The 16306-nt window shown below is 39.8% G+C and overlaps 1 protein-coding gene across 4 annotated transcripts in view; it reads right to left on the bottom strand.

Moving 5' to 3' along the window:
- Positions 1–15927, bottom strand: part of arhgef7a (Rho guanine nucleotide exchange factor (GEF) 7a) — a 30708-nt gene extending 14781 nt beyond the window's left edge. The window contains exons 1-7 of one of the 4 annotated variants that reach the window (XM_067603923.1): positions 15827–15927; positions 14978–15055; positions 8911–8994; positions 2560–2644; positions 2291–2424; positions 1256–1457; positions 334–422 (exon numbers count right to left, since the gene is read on the bottom strand). In XM_067603923.1, coding sequence (XP_067460024.1) covers positions 334–422; positions 1256–1457; positions 2291–2424; positions 2560–2644; positions 8911–8994; positions 14978–14989 — 606 coding nt within the window. In that variant the 5' untranslated portion in view covers positions 14990–15055; positions 15827–15927. Of the gene's footprint in view, positions 1–333; positions 423–1255; positions 1458–2290; positions 2425–2559; positions 2645–8910; positions 8995–12945; positions 13379–14977; positions 15056–15826 lie in introns of those variants that run through there. The other 3 variants (XM_067603922.1, XM_067603924.1, XM_067603921.1) reach the window with 3 other exon arrangements.
- Between the last annotated feature and the right edge of the window lie 379 nt (positions 15928–16306).

Here is a 16306-nt window from a genome sequence, read left to right as displayed (position 1 = left end):
CAACTACTGTATATAATGAACATATAATAAATCATATTGCATCATATCTATCATATCACAGGTGCATGAGATTTTCTGGCCAATTAATGTTCCATTTTAATACAATCAACACTAATACAAAATATTGATTCATCACTTTTAACAGTTGCCTAAAATCAGTCAATATATTTCCTATACTGCAAGCATAGAAACAGGCAAACAGCAAACTAGGAAATGGTCAGTGATATTAGAGAAAAGGTCTAATAACAGAGACAAAATCTTTACATTTCAGCATTAGAGTAAAGAAGAGAGAGAGAAGGCTGATTTCAGATTACTGCAGTGCTGTGTCCTTACCAAGTTATAGTATGTCTTGCTGATTGCAGATGTGTCAAAGCCTTTAGGCGGGCTTTTAAGGGTTCCAGACTTGGGAGACACTTGTTTGTCTGTGACCAGAGAGAAAAGAAATTAATTAAGTCCTTCTGATTAAACACACGTCTGCCTAGCGTTTGGTCTAATTAGGCATGAAAATGCAACAGTTCAAAGACTATAGAGTCGCCTAACAAATGAAATATCATGTGTGAAAGTGGATTAGTAGGCAGTGTTTTGTCTTTGTCTGTGTCCTGCCCACATAAATGTTCATTCTAACGATCTTATCATGGCTTGTAATTCCTAAATTATCTCTGGATGTGTGGTGATATTACACCAATAAACAAATTAAGCATATCATATCATTAACCCAAGGAAAAATCATAAAATGATAAATTATATTTTGACCACTGCTCCTTAAAATCACCAATTAGACAAATCATTAAATGGGTTAGTGTACTATCAGTCAAACTGAGAATCAGATTTTGAGTTGCTGTCTCTTGCCACATGGCATCTCAACCAGTTTTACAAGTGAAAAACAACAGACCACAGCAGGCCTTGAGAGGCAACAGATGTGGGGCTGCATTACTGTCATAAGGCCATATGGAAGTGAAGTGACAAAGGCAGCTGTCATGTTGTGTACTGTTTGGCGATTATTGTCTGAGAGAGATGTGAAAACGTCTGTTTAGAATATAATTTAATCTTTCAAGCTGCTCTGTGATCATTCACAGAGGCATTCAGGGACGGAGACCTTTTTGTGATTATGTGGTTTGAGGGATGCAACTGCCTGTGTTCACTCCAAGTTTGAAAATAGCATCACATGATAAGCATTTGCATTAAAAACCCTGATAAGAGCATCCCTACCAAGCAACACAGTGAAATGTCTTACAAAGGTAGCAGAGGTACTTACCAGAGCCTTTGATTTCACGGACATAGTTGCTAGGAAACCACCCAGCCTTGCCGTTGAGCATCCCCTCCCACCAGCCACCGTCCTCCTGACGAGTCACACTGATGATATCACCCTTGTTAAAGGTGAGCTCATCCTCGTTGGTCTGCTGGAAGTTGAAACGTGCCTTCACCAGCAGCTGCTGTCCACTGTTTTCTGACATGTCCTGACAAACGAGGCACGGAGGGAAAGAAGCAAAAGGCAGAGTAAGCAGTGAGCAGAATAGATGTTTTGAGGTCAAGAGATGAAAGCTGGAAGAGGAAAACGAGTGTCAACAAGAAGAGCTTTGCTATTAAACAAATCACTTCTCATCTATTTTGTGAAACAAATCCCACAAACATTGTGTAACATTTATTACTCATCAGTTTCACCCCCAGAGACTCTACAAGCTTTAAGGTACAATCCATTGTGATTGCTTGTTTGCTGTTTTCCTGCAGTTGTTCATTGCTTTTCCATAACTGATGAAAATCAAGCTTTATTTTAATTTTCTAGTAAATTTTTCCATCTATAACTAGCTGTTGTTTTGGCTGAATGATTGTTGGCTTAATTGAATTGTGACAGACAACAACCTTTTTCAAAACCATTGTTGGCTTTAATTCAACCAATGTGCCACTTCAACAATCCAAGTTTTTTAATTAATATATGTTCAGTTATAAACTGCTCATTTATGACCCAAAACCCGTATGTATTTGTACAAGCTACAAACAAACAAAACATCTTAACTGTCTTAACTATCTATTTATTATGACATAATTCTGTCCCATAACAACTTGGAGGCAGGGAACTGCCTCCAAGTTGTAAAATTACAATTACTGACCTACAACACTGAACTGATACACTGGATTGTTAATAATTAATATGATTGGACAAAATGCCAACAACACTTTAGAATATGATTCAAAAACATTGCTACGAACAATGGACTAAAAAGTGTAATGAAGACCTCGTCGACCACACTCTCAGGGTAGTTTTAGTAGTATCAGTGAGTGTTGGTCTTACCAGACTGCGAAACTGGTTTTGCAGCAGCTTGGAGGATCGGCCCAGTGAAGCCTGAGAGGACAGCGACTCAAAAGACTTGATACGGTGAGCTGAAGAGTGTCGGGCACACACTGAATCACTGCCCACGCCAATATCTGGAGAGAAAGAAAAACAATAAATAGACCTGGTATCTACAGTCGGTGCCCACACACGTCTACCCGCCAGTCTTTCATAAAACAACCACCACATGTATCGTGAAACTCACACACATTGCACATGTTTTGACTAACCTGCAGTCACTTTATTCAGAGCTACGAGACTGCTCAGCACCTTTGAGAAGTTCAGTCCCAGCAGCAGGTCACTGGCCTCAAACGGCTGTGGGTGAGAGAGGACAGAGACAGGGTGAGTCAGAGAATGTGGGCGTGAGTGCCTGAGAGTAATCGGCAAGTGCATTTCCCTTTTAAAGATAATCGCTAATTCCAGTGCAGCAGCGCTGTGTCATCACTTGGCCACACTGAAAGCTCTGAGCAGTCAATCCATAACTCTCTTTATCTCTGACAGAAGTGGTGGGCGAAACACACAACCTCAGCAGATACAAGTATATCTGCAGCAGCTATAAACAAACACTATTTACAGTCGTCTGGATGCTGGTTGAATTATGCGTATTACAAATGCTACTGTTACGTGCTGAACTCCCCCTGTCTACTTCAGGAAGAGCACAAGCATTGAAGGATAATGCTGGCGATATTCTACATTTTTATTGTTGTCAACAAAGGCTATGTTAATGATTTTATCCTACTAATAAGTATTTCCTGCATAGCAAAAGACTGATATATAGAGTTAATTTGAAAATATTGCAATCCAATAACAATGCACTCTTACTAAAACCAGGTGTAAATGCAAAGGCCTGTGATCAGATGTTATTATCCAGACAACAACTCTAGATACAGATTGCATGATGATATAAGATCTAGGGCTGATTAATATCTATCATTTGTTTGATTAATCTATTGATTGTTCACTCTAAAAAATATTAAACACTGTGTTATAATTTAAAACAGCGTTATATAATATTGAATGGATTACCAAAATGTTGACTAATTGTTGACTAATCAATTAATCAGCTGTTTCAGCAGTACTGATAGAGCTAATTCCACCGTGCCATAAACCTCAATTGTTGTCCAAAAGCTGTTAAAACCACATTAATGAGCCATGGTGTTGCACTGAGTGACATGTTCCCTCATTATTTTGAATTTTGACTCTGTTCAACATACACCATCCTGCTGCTGTTCATACTCACTAGCAAACCAATTGTGTTTTTATACACGGCTGAAAACAGTCCCCAACAAATGCACACTTTGCTCCTCTTTTAGTACAGTTGGGTATCAAACCTCAACACTTTTTTTGGTACTGGAATGGAACTTGTGCTGTTATATTTATATTCTTTGATCAAATAGCTCCCAGCTTACTAATGATTTTCTATATTTTTATAATTGTCAGCACATCTCATGTGCAGAGTCAAACCAACAATGAATTGATCCTACTTTCAAGTATTGTGTGTGTATCCAAAGCCTGATATATCTTATTTCTATTATGCTGTAGACTTCCGCTGTTCCAACTATCACGTCGCATCAAGTAATATCGGATGCTTTTTGTCCACACTGAATCCATTAAATATGCACTTCTGTTACGTCATGTAAACAAGACACATATCTATCAGCTGTGCACTCAAGATCAGACTGGAGATGTAACCACTTAAGTAAAAGATGGGTGAGTACTTGCTATCCTACGTTTGTACATTTTAAACAGAAAACATTTTATATTGTGATATTTAGATGTTTCTTAACTGGATATACAAACGATATAGTCAACGGCAACTTAACCAGAAACTTCCAGCTCCCTGGCAATCTCCCTCCAGCCAGAGGAGGTATCGTAGAGATAGCTCTTCATTTCAACTAAATGAATCAGCTGTTCCTTGTCCATGATGCGACAGGAAGTAAATAGAAACAGGGTGTCCAACAAAAATTCAGCTCAAAACGGCGTGCCGCATTGCGCTACGTCACTCGCAGCCAGTTTTCCAATAGAAAACAAAGCAATCAAACTGATTTTGTTGCATTCAGTTAGGACACGGTGTAAAATGTCTGGGTTAGAGTCTGATTGATGTGACGAGTGTGAATAAACATCTGACGCACAAGAAGAAATGGTCAAATGTGATGGATTCATAGAACCGAAGTTCAGAAGATAACAATATATGCAACAGAAACAATGGAGACGTGCTAAGAGGGAGAGACTGAGAGCAACAGTCAACACTAACGTTATCTTGGTCTAAGTGGTAAGCGCTGATAGAACTTTGTGGTTAAAACTTGGATTCTTTATTGCCTCCAGTCATCAACAGCATAACACAGCAGCCAAAGGGAAAAAGTGGTATTTCTGTTGCGCATATAATCATGTGGTCCGGACATTTCCACATCCAGGTACAGAGCATGGAACTATTACTATACAATTACTAGACTGTTATTAGTCTTTGGAGCTGTTTCTAAACAAACTACCATGCCTATACTCTTCATGGCAGAGGAATATGACACCCAGTGCAACAGTGTGACTCACTGACGTGTTTTTAATAGTTTTTGGACAACAACAGAGGTTTACGGCACAGAGGAATAAGATATTTCAGGCTTTGGATACATGCACAATACTTGGAAGTGGGATGAATTCATTGTTGGTTTGGCTCTGCATATGAGATTTGCTGAAAATAAGAGAAATATAGAAAATTGCCAGCCATATCCTTCAAGAATCGCATTGGCACAACTATTGAAAAATTTCAAATAGCCAAATGTCTGAGTCACATTTGCTAAAAACTAGAGTGCCCACATTTTTAAGGAGTTCCTTAGTCTTTTAAAAACTTAACATTTGTGACCTAATTTTAAAGAATTAGATTTTCAGAAGCAACAAATGGGACTGAGAGCCACAGACATGATAGGAGAGTCAAAGTCTTGAGATACTGAGTGATACACTGCTGGTTTTGGTCCTTTAAGGGGATTTGTTGACAACAACAAAAATGTAGAATAATGCCAGCCTTATCCTTTAACTCCAGTAAAAGTGTAAGCAGTGTGTGTGCATGTCAGCGTGACTTTCACTGGCCTCTTGGTTAGTATGAATGGCAGTGATTGTATCTCTGCTGATGACTGTAGTCGTCCTCTCTCTTCCTGTGTAACGGCTTCAAGTGATTAGTTACTCTCGCTTCAGTAATAGAGGATGAGTGACTGTGAGATAGAGTCTTTTTCATCTTCCGCTCTGATTACAGATAAGCCCAGAGGGAATATGTGTATGATTCTGTGTGTTTGCAAAGAGAGTTTGTGTGTGAGTGTGTATAAGCTACTGGAAAACTAGATGTCCTTGTGAGCATTCATGTGAAAGCACCCTCTTCCTCACCCGTCTATACTTTCACCCACCCCATTTCTTTCCCAGAGTATCTGCAAAATTTGAGCTCTTCTACCAACTTATGACTCAATCCAACAGGCTATCCGTTAGAGGAAAAGCCACCAATCTCTTCACAGTGAAACATGATGAATGATGATCATTAAACATTCATTGCAGGGACACAATGAACATGACTTAGATGACAAGCTTAGACATGTCTGCTAGACCTCAGTATCACAGTCTCAAAGAAGGCAGAAACAATAGTGCAACACCCCTCTGTGACTCAGCAGGCTACTGGGAGCAAATTGCTCTCACACTTGTCATGAGTGAGGAAATGAGTGTTTACCTGTGTAGGGTGTCAAAACCAACTACTCCATGTATGCTACAGTTAATGATTATATGTGACCGTAAGTGTACTGAATAATAAACTTAAGTTAGCTCATCACAGTGTCACAGTATCACAATACACCTGTGTATAGTGAGAGAGCTAAGAACACATACAGTGCAGTCAGTATGTATTTAAACAGTGACAGTGGATTAAAATGAAACAATGAGATGTGTTTATATTGAGTGGGCAGCGTAGGACTCAGACCTTTCCTTAACACAGTCCCCAAATTTTAGGACACTGCAACAGGACAACAATCCTAAACATACATATATCAGGTAGCCAAGCTGCAACAGTGCACTATTCTCCACTGGCCACGTCAGTTACCTGACCTCAATCAACTGATCATGTGTTTCAGTTCCTGAAGACCAGACTGAAGACAAAAAGTCCCCCAAACAAGCAAGAAGTGAAGATTATTGCTCGCCTGATACTGGATTTCCGAGGCCTGATATCATAATTGTTATTTGAGAGTTTAAAAAGTCTGATTTGATTCATCAGGGCAGCCAATTGATAGATTTAGCTCTGATAAAGATTGCTGCAGTACAACCTGCTGCTGACTCCTCTGAATCGTAGACTTAGGCCAGTCATTGACTGCAAGCCAAATTAGAGCTGCAACAATGAGTCAATCAGAAATTAATCTTCAACTATTTTAATAATTGATTATTTGTTTGTTCATTTTTATGCAAATATGTCAAATTTGCTGGATTTATCTTCTCAAAGTGATTATTTAAGGCTTTTCTTTGTCATACATGATAGTAAACTGAATATCTTTGGGTTTTGGTTGTTCAGTTGGTTGTTTGGACAAAATACAACATTTAAAGACATAACCATTGACTCGAACTATGACAGTAATTTTCACTATTTTCTGATATTTTATAGACAAAACAATGAATCAGTTAATTAAGAAAATAATCAGCTGAAAGATGAAACCATAGTGAAAATAATTGTTAGTTGCAGCCCTAAACCAAACTTTACTAAACTAAGTTTATCTTTTTAAGTTTTGGGGTGTGTGGGGATAAAATCTGTATCTGTACCTGTACGTGTAATGTATCTGATGAACATGTAAACAGCCTAAAATTAATCCAGAAAGTCAGAAAACCGCAATTCAAATGCAAACTGCCGGAGCAACGCAACAAAAATGTGAGTCACTATGTAAATACTTCAAAATTGTACTATGTGTCCAATGTGGTTGCTTTATAATACAACAACCTTTTGTTAATAGCAAAGAATTCAAGCTCTCTCATTAGTGAAGACAGATCTGTGATCACTGTCAGGGTAGGCGGAGGCTGAGGTTACTATTGCAGAGGGACCACAGGGGTCATGGGAACTCTAATGATCACTTCCTGTGGTCAAACACATTAGAAGTGAAAGGTCAGTAACAGCAGCTGTCCAAATGTCAGACGTGGTCTACTCAGGAACATCTAATCAGGAACAAGTATACAAATTAGATCCCGACTAGACGTGTAAACACAGTTGATGCTCAGCCAAACGTCCAGCTTAACTCCATCTAAAAGAGGCAGGTCAGGACTGCAAAAGCACAGCGTCTATCTGTCTGTCCTGCTCTCATGTAAGCGGCCACTGCTCTAATCTGCAGCCGCAACTACCTGGGTTCAGAGCCAGCAGTTCTCTGGGCTCTGGAGAAGATCCATCTTTGCTCTACAGATGGTGAGCCAAAGCACTGCCAAGTCCCAAACTAACTGTAATCCTGCTCTGTCCAGTTCACATATTTAAACACTCCAGCACGCACCGACTAAACATAGCCTTAAAAAAAAAAAAAGACAGGAAATTGGTGACAGTACTGACTTCAGCATCTCCTCCGGTGAAGAAGCATCACATAAACCAGTAGATAAAGGAGACAATTTGACTATTTGCTACTAATAAAACCGCAGATTATTCCTTGCTCAACCCTGTCCCTGCAGTGAGCCAAAACAAACAGAGGCCATTTCCAATAAAATCATGATGGATGCCGTTTGCTTCTCTGGCATTCCTGTAACTACCAAAACTACTAAAGGGCATGTTTCAGCACTCCATATGACAGGGCTCTGTCTCACCCCATCTGCACCTCTTGTTCTGTGGCTGGAGACTCGGTTAAAGAGAGGCAATGCTGAGGAACACTGACTTTCATTGTCACACTAGGATGGTTCAATGACCCCTCTATGCACTGGCCAACACACAGCAGTACACAGCACGCTGTCCTCAGTTTGCTTATGGTAGTATTCTTATTAGCCATGACTGCAACCCCACTCAAACATTTCTATATATGCCTGCAAGGGCGAGGTGGACGTGTTTAGACTTAACACCTTATAATACCAAGACTGTGTCATTACTATGTTAGAACAAGACCACAGTCCTGTACTGATGATAGCTACAGTAGCTGTCTGTTGTTAGCAAGAAAACATGTTTCTACAATGGCTAGTGTGAACTGCTGGTGACAATAAAGCCACGCAGGAGCCCCAGGACAAAGCTCTGCATTAATTAGAGAGCGTAAACAGTAGCTATAGTCGCTTCTACACGTGTAAATCATACACTGGAATATGTAGACAGGCTACATTGTAATCATTTTTATCAATGGGTGTCCCTTGAAGTTGCTAAAATGTTGCAAATGTGTCGCCACTGGACGGACAAGCTCACAAGCTCTGCGCGGGGCGATGGGTGATTGTTCTCGGCTGCTAGCTCACTCCTCCTCCCTCCGTCCGTCCGTCCGTCCACTCCGTCAAGCCCATTGTTTATTGTATCTCGTCTTTAACACGCACACTCTGCGTTTCAAACTTCACCTCTCTCACTGTGTAACATGCGGACCGGTGTGATGTAAACGACAGGTAACCACAAGTCTTACCTCGACGCGGAACGATGTGCAGCCCTTGAGAAACTCCTTTATGTTGTTCAGGCACTCGCCGTCGTTTTTCGGTTCTTGGTAAATCTGAAAAGACGGGAAAATGCTGGTTAGAGACACGCTTCCAGTTCACGCTGCGGGTTTCTTGCTTTTCACACTGCGGTTTTCTGAGAGTTTAACAGCCCTAAAAATGCTTCTTCTTTCTCGAGACGCATTCTACAGTCTCTCTGTGTTTTGACACTCCGGGAGGCTGAACACAAATCCCGCAGCGGGGAAGTGGAGGAGGCTGTGGAGCTGGGTCGAGGGAAATGACGTTGACTAATAGAGATCCCCATTGATGCTGTTGTAACTTATGGCTTCACTGGCTTGTCCAATAACCTTTGTCATCACAGTGGATAGAGGATTAATAGATTTTTTTTTTAATTTAAAAAATCACTGATTGGGGATAGAGGTGGACAAGATAACAGAAAACCTCACTGTGTGACAATCTACAGCACAACACAGCCTCCAAAATTACCATAAAGTCGGATTAACATCTCTCTATAACATCATAATTTTCACAAAGTAAAGATTTATTGTAGAACTACTGTATTTCAGGGCTACAACTAATGATTATTTTCATTATCAATTAATCTGTTGATTACTTCCTCGATTGATCGATTAGTTGTTTTTGTTTTTGCTGAGTCCCGACCAACATTCCAAAATCAAAGATATTCAGTTAACCATCATAAAGGACTTAAGAAACCAGAATATATTCACATTTAAGAAGCTGGAACCAGAACATTTCCGCATTTTTTCTTAAAAAAATAATGAAATGATTAATCGAAATGAAATAATCAAATGAAAATAACTGGAGATTCATTTACTGCCAACTGACTTATTGATTAATCAAGTAATCGTTGCAGCTCTAATGTATTTGTTGTTAGGTGTACCTATTCAACTATATCCAACCAATAGAGGATTTTAACGTCTGATCTGATGACTTCATCTTTTACCCAGGACATGAATAAATATTTTTTTATAAGGATCCTTTAAATTTGGTTATTGAAGGATTGTGACCGAGATATGAACAAACTGGGACATTTTTTTCAGGTGAAAAATAAACGTGTCAGTGCTCCCTGGTGGACAAACAATGTAAATTATCTATGTCTTTACTGCAATTTTAGATTAAATTAGATCATATTAATAATCCACAGAGGGGTAACTAGTATGCAGATACCAAAGTATCCGCAACCAGCTAAAATCTGCATTTATTTAATGCATATATATATATATATAAAGCATAAACAGAATCCTGAAATTAATCACTGACCAGTGTCTGTGAAGCAACAAATGAAGTCACATAGTCTATGAGACATATAGGATATCTAAAGTATGAAGTAATACACCTCAAAACTGTTATAAAAGATATCTTAGTCTCCCATTTACCTTTTACTGCAGGGCCATTTTTCCCCCTCCTTGGTTTTCCTTATTTCTAGCATTTCCTAATACTTTTTATTCTTTTCAAATTTTCCATTTTCCTCAAACATTTTACTTGCATTTACCCCATTTGACTCATAACGTCACAATTCTCTACACATTTCTCATTTTCCTCAATTTCATTTTTCTCTTACTTCTCATCTTCCTTGTTGGTGTTATGATAATTCAAAGGTCATGTTGTCTGAGTATGTCCAGGACAAACATTAATCTAGGGTGTGTGCATGTCACATGCGGGCTAGTGCAACAAAAACAGAATGTCACTGATACATGACATTTTTAGATTATGTAAATGAACAATATCCTCACCTTGCCTCTCTTGAAAGAATAGATGCAAGTGAGGGAGGAAAAGAGGCATGCTTTTGAAAGAACCATGCTATATTGTATACAGTATATCATCTGTAGTGTATATATTAATAGATCTGGCATCTACCCAGATAGCAACTGACATCTGGCCCAGTTGTGGCCCACATCTCCCACTTTCTTCTGGCCCACATACAGTAATGCCTGGACTGACAGTAATGACTGAACCTGAGCGTGGCTACTGAACCAAATGAGGGCCACATCTCAGGAATGGCGTGGACCACATCCAGGCCAGATAGTAACTGGAAATGGCTAACCAATGATGCATCAGATACTGCCCAGGGACTAAAGAAACATAGCCTATTCATTATTACATAAACAACAAGGAAAAGTGGAATTAACAGAGAAAAATGAGAATCATGGCATTGGGAAAATGTAAAATATAATTATTAGAAGTGTAGTAGAAGTATAGTGGTAGTACTTAGGGCGTGACTGATGAATCAGCCAAGCCGGTGTATTTGTTTGTTTATCCCACGTTAGTATATTATGTTGGCAAATAATTAATATGAAATTGCAGCACAGAGATGCCAAAAATATGTCTGAGGTCATTTAGGAACACACCTCCATTGCATAATTTATCATTTATCATCACCATTGACATGTTTATTTTTTTACTGTAAAATGTCTTTGTCAGTACATATCTTACTTACATTTTTTAATAACCAAATTTAAGTGATCTTTATTTTAAAAAATGTTTATATGTTTATTTAAGTGTGAAAAAATAGGAATACTGGCCAATATATCACTATTGGATTTTTAAAAAATCATAATTAAAATCTAGTTTTGAACAGGCTATAAAAAGTATTAACCCATTTTGATTATATATTCAATTATACTTTTGGCTCATCAGATCTATTAGCATTTGTTGCTTCAGGGTCTCCACAGACGTGGCCATTGTTCTTATGACTTGAGAGTTGCAGAATCGTGTCTTTCCAGCAGGGAGGGAAAAGATTTTGATTTATGGCTTCATTTTTGCCATTTCACATCCTTTCATACACATTAGCAATATGTTTGTATACCTGTAACTGCATCAAATCAGTGATTATTTTATGATTGCAACAGTTAGTTTGATAATGTGAGCATATTGTTGTAGGGTAGGACGTAGGTCTTGAGGTCAGAACAGTTTACAAGTTAAGGAAAATCTTCTTAGCAGTTATGTGAAGAACATAATCTCTAAAGAACAACCTCCCTAAATGAGATGACAGATCAGATTTAACAGAGTTTAGATCTGCAATATATTATCAGAATATGTCACATATGAATATCAGATACCAACCTCCCAACTGTTTCCCCCTTTTCAAACATGCCTAAGGATAGATGATTGCAGATAAAGTATTTTAGAGAGGCTGCTTTTATCCTCCATCAGATGCTCTCATGTCATCAACAAAATGGTGAAAAATTATGTCACAAAAATTAAATAGCACTGACATTTAACAGGCACATTTCTCACGCTATGTGGAGTTGCAGGGATGCCTTTTTTTTTAAGAAAACATTGCCTCCCTTAGGTAGCTGCCTCAGCTGGCTGTTGCTATACGTTGACAGACACAAACACTGCGCTGTTGCTTTAAAAGGGGAGGGGGTCCATCTGTGTCTGTGTGCGCCTTTGCAGTCAATGGCGGCCCACTCTTATAGCTGTGGTCTGTGTACAGATAGCCAGTCACCCCTGGCTGATCATAGACTGTGTGCACTGTGTATTAAAATACATTGGCACACAAACCACATCACCCTGGATTAAAGAGGAATTTTAAAGAGGGGCTTCAAACGATACTAACGCAGATCTTTTAAGTGTTTGGACCATGCATTAAAACATATCAGACGAGGCCTCCATTATTAAGAGCATAAAGCATATACTGTATACTGCCTAGCCTCTTTGATCAATCAATTTCCCTGTTGCTGTGATGTTGCCTATTTCAGAGATCAATACGCAGCGGCCTTTCTTTCTTTTCTTTTTTTTACATGCTGACATGTGCAACCATATAGCATAGGCTGTTTTCGCAGACAATAACCCTGGCTGTCGTGACCTACAAAAGAAATCGCCTCATGGACCACTGGGCAGAAAGAGAAGCCAGACAACAAACCGCGTCGGTTTCACGGATCTGGGCAGCACACAGACACGCCGACGGGGCGGGCGGTTGGTTTATGCGGAGGGGAGAGCGGGGGTAGGGGTGGGAGGGGAGGTGGGGGGGTTATTGCCCTTACTTTCTCCGTGGACCCCGGGCTGAGCCGCTCCAGCAGTCTACACAACACCACTCCATCTTTCAAGGAGGTCTGCAGAAATGCTTCAGGATCCGAGATGGTCTTCTTCGGCGATTCCAGCACCCCGAGCGTAATCAACCATGTAACCGTCTGTTCCGCCGAATTCATGTCCAATCACAACAGATCCTATTCAACAAAGCGGCGGTGTGTGTGGGTATCTTAACAGCTTGCTGCCCCGGTTACGCTGTCATCTGTGCGTTAAAGAACAGACGCATAATTAATCCCAAAAAATGATGCATGAGATGTCGATGAGAGAGAGAGAGAGAGAGAGAGAGAGGGAGAGAGAGAGAGCAGGAGAAAGAGAGAGAGAGACCTCGGGTGGATGCGGATGACGGCTGTGCTGGTGGAAAAATCAGCAGGTCTGGTTTCCTCCCTTGAATGGTGTGTGTGTGTGTGTGTGTGTGTGTGTGTGTGTGTGTGTGTGTGTGTGTGTGTGTGTGTGTGTGTGTTTCCCCCTCTAACCTGGCAAGCTGTCAAGTGCGGTTCGTTGTGATGCGTTGAGGCAGCGGACTGCATAGGCTACATGCGCATCACAGCCGCCAGCCACTCATCCATTGGATGACATCACACAAGAGGGACAAGCCAGTCCAACCAGTAGTTAATGGCACTTCAGCATGACATGAACAGGCTTTCTCTGTGTGGCTTTGCATATCCTGCGCTTTTATCCGTTTATTATAACCACGCCACAGGCTATCTGTTGTTATCTGCTGTAAGCTGTGCTGTTTTGGACAGGGCTCAATTCATAAGGGGGTTAGCAGGAGAGCAGAAAAGTCTGGTATAAAGCAACAGTCTCAATAATGTCACTGTCTTTAAATTGCACATAGTCGTAACACAAAAACGGGTTGGATAATTTGATGAAAACGGCTGGATTTCAGACATGATGATCTACTTTAACCAGAAAATACCTCATTGATGCTGAAATATCACTGTTATGAGTAATTCATCTACGTAGAGAGCAGTGGTTCCCAATAGGATAAATCTGAGGGGCAACAGCAGGTTACTTTGTTGTTTTTTTCCTCTCATTTTTTGCTTTTTCTTCTTTTGAACATCTTCCTGAATCTAAATCCCTCAAATGAAACAATCTGAGGAGGAAAAATGCATCCACACTGAAGCCATAACCTGTGATGTAGGGTCACAGGTACACATTACATTGTCTTAAAGTGTCACAACCAATAAAAAGGTGAAGAACCACGGCCCAAGAGCTCTGTCCTTACTGCATTATATTATTCACTGCTATTTCAGCCTATACCGGCTATGGAGCCTCCACAGGGTGAAAGACATGCAGAGGAAACACCCTAAATAGTTACACACAGGGACAAACACTTTCTCAACTAGAAGTAGTTTTATTCAGCCTGAGCTGCATGTTTTCAGACCATGTGGATAAACTGGGGGCACCTGAGGAAACCCAAAAGAACAGCAGAACATGTCAATTCCCGGGTCTGTGACCACCGAGCCATATATGAGCTGAAACACTGAGTTCATAGGCTGTTTTCAAAGGAGCATAATGTGTCTGTGGGCATGTTGTGGCCAAAGAAAAATAAACCATTTAAATACACATCACTATAATACAGGAACTCGCAGTGTAGCAGAGTATAGCTTCACTTCTCACTTTGGCCACAAGGTGGAGCCCTCTGCACACTGTATCTACTGATCTGCTCTAATCCAGTGGTTCTCAAAGTGGGGTCCGGGGACCCCCAGGGGTCCTTGAAGAGGTTCCAGGGGTCCCCAGCAAAAAGGGGAATCATTTATTTTCACTATAACTCCATCCATATGTAACACAGTGACAGGATGTATGATTATTTTGGTCATTGGTTTCATACACTTTCTGTATAATAAAACACATAAAAGCAAAAATCTTATCAGATGGGGGATCCTGGGACAAAATTTTATCAAATGAGGGTCTGTGATCTAATTTGTGTCAGTTTAGGGGTCCTTGACGTGAAAAAGTTTGATAATACTGATATAATCTACTCACCCAGTTATGCATGGAAGTTGCTACTATCAGGGTCTCGAGACACTTCTGTGGTTTACAGCTTTACACAAACAGAGGAAACTGCAAAGTCATCAAGGAACCAGTTAGTACCTATTAATAACCCCTAACAGCTTTATGATAATGATGCCTGCAGTTACAAAGTTAATCCAGTAATACCACTGACAATACTAAGAAATGTCCTTAAAAGACACATGTAAAAGCACCTTTGCATGTTAAAATGCTTGTTAATGATCTAAAGAATTCTTCAGTTACATAAGTTGAAAATACAAACATGTACACAGTCTTTATTTATGTGTAGCTCATATTAAGGCTCTGAAAATGATGTCAAAGTGAAGTGGTTGATGCATCCTCTAATAAGGGACTCTTTATAAAGGTTTTTATTAATTATAATAATATTAATAATATAATGATGATAATCATTCATTTATTCATCTTTTATAAATATGTTATGTGCCATTACTTACAATTTACAATTTAATACACTGGTGTAAGAAGTCTTTATTGATAACTTTTTAACATTTAAATTCAAGATGATTTACCAACTTTTGCCATTGACTTACTAGAAAGTGAGAAACATGTGACCCTTTATTATTGATGCAGAGAGTGACCCCCCCTTGAATATTAATCAATAGTTTATCAACATTTTTCACAGCATGGCAACCAGAAAAGTTGTTGTTATTAATGGCTTATAACTGAAACCATTACTGAATGATTTAATCATTAATAAAGCCATTAAATGCAGCTTCCAAAGTCTTTATAAAAGGTGTTTTATGAAGAAGTGGTACAAAATTATAGCCCTTTCCTCTACCTGCAGGAATCTGGAATACCCACCTGATCTCCATGGTTACCAGAGCAAGCTGCAGGGACAGACAGCTTAGCTCAGGCCCACTCAGTATCTCCCAACACCTCTCTGTCTCCATCTCCCTCGTTTAGACTCTGAATGTGTGAGAAAGATAGAGAAAGGGAGAGTGAGTGTGTTGTCAGGAAAACTGACTCTTGAGGCCAGCCGTTTTCTAAACAGGCTAGTGTCGAGGGATGCCATTGCACCTTTGAGGTCCCGTCGCCATGGGTCTGTAACCAAGGGTACTACTGTGTGGCTGTGGAGACTGGCCCCAGGCATTTCATATCCCTCCATTCCCAGTTCATCCCTACATTTCTACTCTCTTCAGCAGGAAAACGCAACTGTTTCTCTATTCTCTTTGCTTCTTGAGAGCATATATAGGAAACAGAAAGAGAGCTTCTGCAACATCAAGACCACATGCTGTGAGTCTATATAGGCCTGAGGAAAGCCACATAAATTAACATATCACA

This window comes from Thunnus thynnus, chromosome 11 (genome assembly GCF_963924715.1).
Source record: "Thunnus thynnus chromosome 11, fThuThy2.1, whole genome shotgun sequence".
Classification (NCBI taxonomy): Eukaryota; Metazoa; Chordata; class Actinopteri; order Scombriformes; family Scombridae; genus Thunnus; species Thunnus thynnus.
This window is presented reverse-complemented; position numbering and strand designations above follow the sequence as displayed.